We start from the raw sequence: 12,695 nt of genomic DNA on the forward strand, positions 1-12,695 counted from the left end.
CCACTGGATCAAATTTATCTTCTTCTGTCGAGACATCATCCATCGAATATCAATATGCTATTTCTTTTTTAGAAAAGATATTTGCAGCTATGAATTGTACAACTGTCGCGTAATCGTTTTGAAAAAAATGAATAAAACATGAGATTTACGGAAAAAAAATTAATTTTTTAATAGTAAATTTTTTTTTTTTTTTTAAACGATTATATGGGGTTTACTCCTCAAAATACCTCATTGCCCAACGGAACCAAACTCAACTGCTAAACCAACGTTGATGCTCTAAAGTTTGGTTGAGAGATTGGAATAATATTGAGGTTTTTAAAAGTGTATTTAAAAAAAAAAAAATGGAATTTTTAAGTTGTGAATGAAACTATGGACGAATCTCGACTTACAGCTTATTTGGGGATTCTTCGTTCATTGCATTCTAATTTCTCATACTGCGAATGATCTTCTTTTGTATTAATAATAACCAATTGATATGCCGAGGGAAAAAAAAAATAATAATAATAATTTTACATTCAATCGTGAAGTGCACAATGAGGTATTTTGAGATATTCTGTAAATAGTTATGAAATAGTAATAAAAAATAATGATAGAATATTGAATAGTAGTGAAAAGTAGGTACAAAATAATAATAAAATAATGAATAGTAATGAGATATTCTCAGAATACTTAAGAATAACTAAGTACCTTGGTTGATGTGTCATTTTTTTAGCTTTTAACTACCAATTTAAAACTTGAGTCCCACGTTAAATCGGTTATCTAAATCATTATAATAATAATATATTTACTTTTTTTTAATGCATATTATTTATATTTATTTTTTAAATACTTTCTTATTTTTAGCTTTATGATTTCCAACAACATATACACTAAGATACATAAAACACGTCCATCAACCTAAATTAACTTCATTTCCAAACACAACGCATCAAAATTAAGTATAAAATCAACTTCAAGCTTGGTGCAAAAGTATAAAGGCAACAATCAACTACTTCCAACCAAGCAAGAAACATGTTTTGTAAGACTTGTGCTGCTATTTTATCTTGAAGAAAAAAAGTTACAGCATATAAGGAAACTTCAAAACATGCAATTATAATAGGCCAACATTTTGTGCAATACCAATATCAACGCTGAAAACATCAAGTAAAAGATACGTTTATAAACTTGAAACGTGTACAATAATGTAGCTGTTTTCCTACAGAATTTCAGTTGGAAGTTGCAAATTACAAACTCAACTGTCTGTAGTTAGGCGAGGCAACATGAACAAGGACTCGTACGAACAATATGGTCTATGACATGTCTTTATCGTCGTAATTTAGCACTAGCAATTATGGAACAATCCAACTTCCAACCCATTACCCATCTCAAGTAATAACTACTCCATTATTTGCCGGTAAGCTCTAGAGTTTGGATGTGTCATGATGCTCTATCTAAGAATTCTGTTAGATATAATCATTTTTACATACTTTTTATAAATTTTACTGATGTGATCGATTAAAGTAGTTATTTTATATTAAAAAAAGTAATGCAATCAATCACATCAGTGAAATGCATAAAAAGTACGTAAAAGTAACTGCACATAAAATTTTTATTTGTAGAATTCATAGACCAAGATTCTATAAGTAGGGCTTAGTACATGTGGCGGAAAATATTGGAACACGTATTAGTAGATCTACTTTCTTAGAGTGATGGCAATGGTCTAGTCAAAGGCAACGAAAAAATTTGTCTAAAACCATATGATTCGTCTTTTACCTTTTGTCATTCAAAATATAACCTCACATTAGATTATTTATCTATTAGCTAAAGTAATAATAAAATAATAATTTTTTTAATAACAATAATATATTTTTATAAGTTTTTTTGTTCATATTTTGTAATTATACTAACTAGTTAATTAATAATTTAATTTTTATTAATAATTTATTGGGACTCGGGAGCAGATTTATGAGGGAAACGAAATTGGAGAAGACGAGCAATTGGTGGAATAAAATCATTATTTTTCTATGAACAGTGTAATGTCAAATATAACTTTCCCTTTGGATTTACTGTAACTCAATTGTTCAACGTCTTCCATTTAACTAGTCCAATGCATCAGTTTTAAGGGAAAATGAGGCATATTTTTGGATTGACTGGTATTTGGCTAAGTCAATGCTAGTGCTCTTAAAGTGGTAACTAATGTCGAGTGACGTGGAGTTTAGTCTAATTTTTGGCAGAGTAATAACACATATAAATCTCAAATGCAGAAATTTAACGACAATTTTTTTTAAAAAAAAAAAAATTAATCTTATCATAGAAAGTGTGATTTTTTTTTTTACTCAATAAAATTCATATTTTTACATCAATAAGGTGGTAACTCAGATAGTAAGAGTTACTATTTCATGATTTCGAGGTCAAGAGTTGAAGAGAATATAAGTTAAAACTATTTGTAGTAGTAAAGCCTGATTTTTGGGCCATGAGATAAGCTTTGGACCAGCTGGATACTTTAGGGGTACTGTGGTGACGGGCTCACCCTTGAGGCAGTAGCTATAACTCAAACTAGATATTTCATAGCAGAAAGAGACTCCTATAATCACACCTAAAAAAAACTATTACGTTGATCGCCCTCACCTTCCCCTTGAGCCTTGCAAAAATAAATCATAGTTTTACAAGAAATTTGTACATTTAAACCTTAAACCTACCATTTATTTGTTTCTTACGATTATTTAGTTAGAAAATGATAGGATTATTATCATTCCACTATCGATTTATTACTTTTTTTTATATATTTTTTAATTTCTTATTTTACTTAATTGTTATGGAATTGACTATTAATAAAATTTATATATTTTTTTAATTTTTTTTATTAATTAAGGATGTTAAAAAAATATTTATAAAAAAATTTTAAATTTTAAATATAGTATAAATAGTAAAGGTGTAGGAAACCGGTCGCAAGGTATCATTAACCTATTTAGTTTGTATGGTTGAGTGTGGGCGATGTTGATCATTTGACTGTGAAAAGGCCTTTTTGTCAGGAAGCTAGATGATGAATCTTAACCACGTGTGGTGGTGTGAAATTCAACTATGACAGACAATATATGATTTGGTCCGTGAAGTGTTTGATTTTATTTTATCTCGTTATAATAATTTTTTAAAATTTTTATATAAAATATAATAAAAGAATTCAAATTTTCATATTTTAAAATAAAAATAATATTTTATTCAATTTTTAACTTTCATTTCAACTTATCTCATTTCAACTCAACTCACTATCTAAATTGCAGCTTAAGCAATGATTGGATTACAAGATCACTTTATTCTATTTCAAATTAGCCCTTGCTTGATTATACAAATTATATGAGATGAGATAAAATAAAAATTTAAAATTGAATAAAATATTATTAGAATATAATTTTTAATATAATTTTTATTTTAAGATTTGAAAAAATTAAATTTTTTATTATATTTTGTGTATGAGTTTAGAAAAGTTATAATGATTATATGAGATGAGATAAGGTAACCAAACTAAACCTTAATTTATTTATGGTATTCACTATTTTTTAATTTTTTATAAAAAGTTAGATCTTTCTCAACATATTTCATACATTCAAATACATATCTTAACTTATTTAGACAATATTTGGGTAGTCACTACTATTCATAAATAGTTCACTACTATTTACAAACTATTCACTACTATTTATTATGAGATCGCCTCAATATTCAAACGTAGCCTTACATTTAAATACATCTTAATAGGATCCACAAGATACTATTATTAATAGATCAACTCAGATCATCTAAGATCACCTCAACATCCAAGCACAGTCTAAAGAGATAAAATACTCTTAACATGCATGCGATCTATTTTACCAATTTTTTATAAGAGAAATGATTTGTATAAGCTCAAGCTCTAAATAGACAAGTCTCATACAAATCCTTTAAAAAAAGTGAACCCCACATTAAAAAATGTGTAAAAAAAAAAAACTATTCTTTATTAATAGAACTTACTTTTTTACAAATGACTTCTATAGGGCTTGTACCTAAGATTACTCTTAAAATATAATTGTATAAATAATTATAAAAATAATTGTATGTATGTCATTTTCTAAAAATTATTTACAGATTCTAAAAAAAGGAATTATGAAATCAAGCAATATTGAAGAACTAGAGGGGTTGGCCAGAGGTGTCTTTTACAACACCAATTAAGTAGCACTAACTAGTTGGGGATTGCGTTCAAATGTTATATATATAGCTAATGTATTTTTCAAATACACTTCAAAAAACTTTTGATTTTGTTCCATATTGAGAAAAACAATTCCAAAAATAGAAAATTTGAAACAATTGGAATTTTATTAGATTGGATGATCTAGTATTTACAGAATCAATCATTTCTTCTCCTCTTTTCTTTCATGTGAATGTTTAAAAACACAAGGCAATAAATTAAGTAATCACACAATTCTATTGCAACAGAAAAAAAAAAAAAAAGATGTTCAAAAATAGGTAGATTTGGTACGAAGTGAAATTGAATTATTTAATTATATTCTAACAGTAACAGAAGATCCTATCTTGAAGAAGAAGCTCCCCAAATAAAAGAGGTAGGTGAGAGTTGGTCTTGAAGAGTTCGTTAAATGAAAATAACATCATCTTTATCATGAGGATGATCTGTGTTCGAAGAATATGACTACTATCTTTATGATTTGGAAATTTAACCCCCAACCAAAAGTCTAGGCCCTTAATTATATGCAATAGTCGGTTGGTGTCTCATCATCTATTAGGAATTTTTATTTGTTATGATCTTGCAATAAGAGAATGTTCCAAGTATATCTTCTAAGGAAAAAAGATCACAAAACGATAATAGTCATGAACATGCTAGCATCTTGCATTTTGGATTATCTTGCAAGAAGAGACTTAGGCCTCATTAGGACTCATCATCATTTAGACAGCGAGATGAGATGAAATGATTTATAATAGTGAAATAGTTTGAGTTAAGATGTTTATGGAATTTTGGAAAATAAGAGAGAAAAAATTGAATAACAATATATCATAAAGTTAAAATATTGTTAGAATATAATTTTTTAATATAATTTTTATTTTGAGATTTGAAAAAGTTAAATTATTTTTTATGTTTTGTTTGGAAGTTTAGGGAAGTTGTAATGATTAGATAATGATTATATGAAAAAATTAAAGATTTAAAATTGAAAAATGTTTATATTTATAGTGTTTAGATATTAAGATGAGATGAGAATATCTTGCCATCCAAACCAGGCCTAGTGGAGTGAAATCGTAGGCATTTGTTGAAATGGGCTTTAATTACATCCGATTCAAATCTCACCAAATATTCAGTTATACTTATTAATACGAGACGTTTTAAGTGATTTTCTATATTCATCATTTAAAAAGATAATCACTTAAAATATGCCAAATCAACACGTGTGATAAGGATGAAAAAACTTATATTGAAAAGCAATACTTCTTATTTCAACAAGTGTTTTCCATGAACTCATTGTTCCATTTCATATCTCGAAGTAACTAAACTTTGCAATGATTAATTAGTATGGGTTAACACAAAATTGGTTCATTTGGTTTGTTTCAAAGTCAAATTGCTCCTTATTTTTCTTTAATTGAACTTTTGACTTCCTATGGTTTTAAGAACGACCAAATCTCTTCTTCTATCATAAATCCATTCGCAAATCATTAGATCCACTACAAGAAATTGGGTATTTTTCAGCAATTTTTAGATCGTCGCAAAAAAAATTGCTGCAATAGTCCTTATTCGCGATGATTTATTAATTTTTTGCAACGACTATAATTCGCCGAAAAAAGTTTTTCCAGCGATTTAATGGGCAAACCGAATGGGTATTTGCAGCATTTTATTTGGATTAGCGGCGAAAAAAAATCTCCGAAAAAAGTAACATTTTAGCAGCGATTTTTAGTTTCTGTTGGATTAGATCAGAAGTGGAGCGATAATACCGGCGAACATGCAGCGATTTATAAATCACTAAAAAAAGTCAATGACTGCGATTTATAAGACTTTTTCCAACAAAAATAATCGCTAGAAAAAGTCACTTCCCTTATAGTGAGAATTAGTTCTTTATCGACATGACCAATCATTCTTTGGCACGTCCTTTAACTCGCCATGTGTGCACCACGTTTTAGTCATAAAAATAGAATAGAAAGGTAAAAAAATAATCACAAAAATGAAAAAAAAAACTAAGAAATGCAAATAAATATAGAAACAAAAATAAAACCTAAAAATAAAATTTAGAAAACATTAAAGTTAAAATTTCCATTAAAACTTTAATTTTGAGAAAAAATTATCAATTTTTTATTTTAGCGTTTATATTTTGAAACTTGGCTTTTTTTTTTTGGCATAGCCTTCTTCAATTAATATTTGTAATGAATTAGATATAGAAGAAAGAAGATGATATATATATATATATATATATATATATATGATAAAGGAAGGAACGCAAATATTCTAGACATTTTAACTCTAAATTGTCTAATATTTATTTTCAAATCCATTCAAATTATTTTTTAAGCACAAGTAACCGAATTTATTAGCATTTAACTCATTAATGGTGTATGTGACTCATCAACAAGAGCAAAACTCATATTTTAAAAATTATATATATACTAAGACCCACGATGCGGTCATTGTTCTCTAAAGAGTTTGTCCACGACATTGTCTAAAGATCAGAGACCTATGGCGCAGCTGTGGGTTCAGTTATGAAGATTGAGACCTACGACATAGTTGTAGGTCTCAACATTGAAAGACCCCATGCATATAGTTGTTGGTGGTCTCTATGCATCATCTTCAAAGTGGTTTATTTGTGATTGAAGTTATTGTGTTTAGTTGAACAGGAGGGGGACCCCAACGGTTGGTTGGGCAAGGATTCAAATCATCACCCATTTAGGGTTGATAGCAAGCCTAACTGTGTGTTCCATTTAATATAAAGTTCAATCGATTTCTTGTAAATTCAACTGTTTTATGAAATGGGACATAACATTCTTCTACACCCACCAGGTGGTCCATCTAATGATTTTGTACATAACCCACCCTTGTTTCCTCTGTTCACAAGTCTCACTTAAATGGCGAAGTGTTATGGATAAAGGTTCATCGTAGCCAAGTGCCAAAATAAAGAAAGAATGGCTGGAAAACCATTGCCACAAAAAGCCCAGTTCTTGTTTGGACTTCTGAGAGGGCCACTGAATCGGGTCTTTCCCCAGTTAAAATATCATTCGTACACCTCTCCTGTCCTTAGAGCAGAGGATCTTTCAAACAAAACATTGGTTTTTGACTCAGAGGGTACGCTGCTGAGATCATCTTCGTTTTTTCCGTACTTCATGCTGGTGGCCTTTGAAGCTGGAGGACTCTTGAGAGCTATCGTTTTCTTTCTTTTGTACCCTCTGGTTTGTTTGTTTGGTGAAGAGCTGGGGCTGAAGATTAAGGTTTTCTTGTGCTTCCTTGGGATCAGAAAAGAGAGCTTCAGAATCGGAACGTCTGTTTTGCCCAAGTTCTTCTTAGAAGATGTTGGTTGTGAAGGCTTTGAAATGGTGATGAGTTTTGGGAGAAAGGTTGCAGTGAGTAACTTACCTACAGTCATGGTTGAAGGGTTTTTGAAAGACTATATAGGGGTTGACGCTGTTGTGGGAAGAGAGTTAAAGGTGGTTTGTGGGTATTTTGTAGGGTTAATGGAAGACAAGAGGGCAGATGGGACTCTTTTAAATGAGATTCTTGGTGAGGAGAAAACATGTTCCGGTATTATTGCTAGTGTTTGCCACAGAAAGGTTCTTGATCAGGATCCCTTTACTCATTGCAAGGTACTCTCTATCACGTTGAGCCATCTCAATTTAGAAATCTCTTATAGTCCTAGTAGATACTTGTGTTCTTAACAATCATGTGCATGTGTTTAACCAGGAGGTTTACTTGGTGAGTAGAGCTGAGAAGAGGAACTGTCATAGCCTTCCAAGGGTGAAATATCCAAAGCCATTGATCTTCCATGATGGAAGATTGGCATTCAGGCCAACCCAACTGGACACCTTAGCTATGTTGATGTGGATTCCTTTTGGGATTTTCATTTTCCTCATCAGATTAAACTCTGGCAGATCATTACCAAACTGTATGTTGAATCCAATACTGGCCTTCACTGGGATAAGAACCACCGTTTCAAGACCCAATTCCCCTACTCCTTCAGCCAATATTAATGAAAAAACACCCAATGGCGTACTCTATGCCTGCAACCACAGAACTCTGCTCGATCCACTTTTTCTTGATCTTGTTTTGAATAATTCACCCTCTGCGGTCACATACAGCATAAGCAAGTTTTATGCAGCAATTTCTCCAATCAAGAACGTCAACTTAACAAGAGACCGGGAAAAAGATAGAGCTGCAATGCAAAAGTTGCTAAGCCAAGGTGACCTTGTGGTTTGCCCTGAAGGAACCACTTGCAGGGAACCTTATTTACTAAGGTTTAGCCCTTTATTTGCAGAGCTGACAGATGACATAGTTCCTGTAGCCATTGATTCGCAGGTAAGTATGTTTTATGGAACAACAGCCAGTGGGTTTAAATTCTTAGACCCTGTGTTTTACCTGATGAATCCATTTTCTTCCTACACTTTGAGAATTCTTGAGAAGTTGCCGGGCTCACACACGTGTAAGGTTGGTGGGATATCCAAGTTTGATGTAGCCAATCACGTGCAAAAGGAGATAGCCAGAGCTTCAGGGTTCGAATGCACCAGTCTTACTAGAAAAGACAAGTATATGATCTTAGCAGGTAATGAAGGAATAGTTCAGGATCGTAAAGGACTATGAACAGAAGTTGCAAAAACATGCTTTGTTTTTTCTTTATTTGCTGTAAAAATTATTTATATGGGCGCAATAATCGCATCCAGCAGGGAAAGATGCAGTAAAAGAAAATGGGTAACCTCTTATATTGTATGGAACTGTATGAAATAAGAGTACAGCCACTGCGGCCAGATTTGCGCTCTCTCTCTCTCTCTCTCTCTCTCTCTCTCTCAATTTCACTTTTTATTTTCTCGAGCAAAAGCAAGCGTATTAGAATGCTAAACTTTTGACAGCTCTATTGTTCAAAGCATCATTTGGAAGTGCAGATAGACCCAATGGTTTTTTTTTTTTTAAACGACTTAGCCGATACTCTATTGATTATCGGCCTCACTTTTGGTGGAGAAAACCATTATCTACAACCTGTCAAAGAACAAATAATGCCCAAAGAACCTGTTAAAAAAAACATGCTGCACTACCGTAACCCACTGTCAACAACGTAACACCGGCATCCTCAATTTATCCATTCTCAGCAACCCTTTCACCTGCAGAGGAAGAGAATCTCTCAAACCAGGTCATAGACGTCCCTGCTGCACCCATCTTGGAGAGTCTATCAGCTACCGAATTCCCTTCGCGGAAAACATGCTGCACCGAGAAAGAAATATTAGAAAGAATCTGCTGAATCTCCTCCCAAAATTCTTATCAGTGCCATAGCCCACATTTCTTCTTCTTTAGCCAATTAACAATGATCAGTGAGTCCAGTTCCACTTCCAACCTTACAATTCCCATCGCCTTGCATCTCCGAAGTCCATGTAACAGAGCATATAACTCAAGCCGAATTATTAGTTCCATCAGGAATTTTCTCTGCAAACGCCACCACTACTTTCCCCACGATCATTCCGAACAACCCCCACCCGCACCCGAGACACCTGGATTCCCCAAACAGCAGCCATTTGTGTTCAGCTTGTAACATCCTCTCTGTTAGGAATTTGGACTTCCCAAATTCACTCCTAGAATCTATTTTCTGGTAAAATATGAAAAAAAACAGAGAAATAATAACAACACAAATTTATGTAGAAACTCCAAAAAATAGGAAAAAAAATCACTAGACCCAGATGAGAAAATACACTATGTAAAAAATTATTACAGTCACACAATTTTTCTCTTCATCCCAAATGACACCCACAAAACTTCTCCACTAGCAAAACTTTAACTCTCAACTCTTTCCCTTTTACAAGAAAAGGCTAATAAATGAATTTTCTTAGAGTCATAAGTTACTAATTAAACTTATGATTTTGTGTAATTAACTAAGAGGCTAAGCCTCCTTTTTATTGGCCATGGGGCCTCCTTCTTATTTTTCTCCCACCGATGTGGGATTCACACAAAGGAGCAAAACCCAACAATCTCCACCTTGCAACTTTAGTTGATCCCATAGCCACGTTCCACCGCAATAAAGATCTTTATAGCTTCTGCTATCATGCTCCACCATAAAAGCATACCCACTCAGAATAAATCAATTCCAAACATTTCAATTTCGGCCCATGTCGAAAATAACCTTGCTGAAAAATTATGGTGTAACTTCCAAGCTTGGTTTTCCTGGAAGTTCATCAGCCATCGACATAAATTTCCACCACACACCCTGCATTAATGTCAAACCAATGCCTGTGTGCAAACTTGTGGACCTGCTAACATTAACACATCCTCTATCATAGCAACTTTGGGAATTACCAGCATGCCATGAGGATGTACATGTCCCTTTAACAGACATCGTTTTCCATGGAGAGGGACACAACGTTAGTTTTATTACCAGTATCTCCATTTACTGAGTTGGAGCCACTTGCCCAACCTGCTCCTGCTCTTGGAAAATTTTTCTTGACGTGCCCAGATTGTCCACACCCCCAGCAAACTACTTTCATCTTTATGGAGTTCTTCTTCTTCCCATTACCAGCTATTACCAATGCTAAGTTCCTAGGTGGACCATTTCTTTCACCACCTAGTCTTCTCTCTTCAGAAAAGAGTTTATTGGTAACCTTTGAAAAAATTATTTTATCATTCCCATGTATCAAAATAGGCTTCATATACTCATAAGAAGATGGAAGAGACCAGATGAGCCTCAAGGCTTGATCCTCATCATCAATTTAACTCCAATAGATTCTAGCTCAGAGACAATGCCATTGAGAACACTTAAATGATTTGAAATAGTCGTACCTTCACTCATCTGCAGTGTATGAAACTGCTCCTTCAGGTACACCTGATTTGAGACGCCCTTTGTCTGATATAACTCTTCTAACTTTTCCCAGAGTCCCTTTATCGTAGATATTCCATGTACATTTGCAAGAACATTCTTGGCCAAGCACAGACGTATCGCACTTGCTGCTCTCAAATCTATATCCTCCCAATCTTTATCGCTCATTACAGATCTACTCTTTGTTTCATCAATCATGCTAGTATCACTGCTGACTTCAGGGATTGGTCTGCCCTTCAACGCCTTGTGTAATCCTGATTGAATCAAAACATCCTTGACTTGAACTTGCCACAAGCCAAAATTGATTCTCCCGTCAAATTTTTCCACCTCATATTTGATAGAATTTGAAGCCTTACTTCCTGACATTGCTTCGATGGATTTTACCATAGAAATGAATATTATTCACTAAGTAAGTTCTCAGGAAAGATTATTCTTTCCTAGACAGAACTTCAAGGTTCCTAGGAAAAATCAGAGGGTCACACTAGATCACTTAAATACCAATCTCCTAGATAGAACCTCCTTAGACTGTACGTATCTATACTACCACACCAAAACTCCACACACCAAAAGGAACCTAGTGGCTCTGATACCACTTGTTAGGAATTTGGATCTCCCAAATTCATTCCTAGTATCCACTTTTTAGTGAAATATGAAGAAAAACAAAGAAATAATAACAACACAATAATTTACGTGAAAACTTCCAAAAATAGGAGAAAAAACCACCAGACCCAGAGAAGAAAATACATTACGTGAAAAAGTATTATAATCACACAATTTTTCTGCTCACCCCAAATGACACCTACAAAGCTTCTCCACTAGCAAAACTTTAACTCTTACTTCTTTCCCTTTTATAAGAAAAGGCTAATAGAGAAATTTTCTTAGAATCACAAGTTACTAATTAAGCTTATGATTTGGTATAATTAAGTAAGAGGCTAAGCCTCCTTTTTATAGGTCATGGGGCCTCCTCCTTATTTTTCTCCCACCGATATAGGATTCAAACAAAGGAGCAAAACCCAACACTCTTGACGGGTAATTCCACTACACCACTCGAGCTTTGCTTGGTTTTCTCGGTTTCACAGGCACATTCAATTCTTTCAAAATAAATTCATCAGCTTTAGAAAAGCTATTGGTACTCTTTAGCTTCAAAGCTACCCAAGCAGTCCAGTATTTTACTCTCCGCCACACAATTTCCTACGGCTCCACCTTGCCCTCCATTCTCGCCGAGCACCCAATGGTCATAGTGTAAGAAACTGTTCGTAAGAAAAAAAAAAAAAAATTATGATCACTCCATATTACCATCCTATATACTCTCAAATACATCTTAAAACGGAGTACTTCATAATAAGGCATGCATTTAATGTCTTCAAAGAAAGCAATTACTTCCTCATGTGATTTGTGAAAGGAAGACAAGCCACTCAGATTAACACTAGCAGTACAAAATCCCAGTTGTAAGGCTGATCCAAAACCTTGAACTGAGAATTGGAAAATGTTTCAGTACAGTACCTCAACCTCATTCTTGCCTAAATCTGCAGTATACCTTAGCATTGATTCAGCTAACAGTAATTTAATAACAAAATTCACAACTTATCAAGACCAACCTTAGGATGATATAACAGGTTAATTGCATTTGTGCCATTCTGAGGACAGGGCTCTATACTTAGAGAAAGTATGTGCAGGTGTGTATGC

The 12,695-nt window shown here is 33.3% G+C and overlaps 1 protein-coding gene across 1 annotated transcript; it reads left to right on the plus strand.

Moving 5' to 3' along the window:
- Positions 1–7,128: 7,128 nt before the first annotated feature.
- LOC109012453 (probable glycerol-3-phosphate acyltransferase 2) lies at positions 7,129–8,955 on the plus strand. The gene is made up of 2 exons (XM_018994091.2): positions 7,129–7,803; positions 7,901–8,955. Exons 1-2 carry the CDS (start codon positions 7,129–7,131, stop codon positions 8,792–8,794), a joined length of 1,569 nt encoding a protein of 522 aa, XP_018849636.1. The 3' UTR covers positions 8,795–8,955.
- Positions 8,956–12,695: the final 3,740 nt, after the last annotated feature.

The sequence above is a fragment of the Juglans regia genome, chromosome 16 (assembly GCF_001411555.2).
Source record: "Juglans regia cultivar Chandler chromosome 16, Walnut 2.0, whole genome shotgun sequence".
In the NCBI taxonomy this organism is placed as follows: domain Eukaryota; kingdom Viridiplantae; phylum Streptophyta; class Magnoliopsida; order Fagales; family Juglandaceae; genus Juglans; species Juglans regia.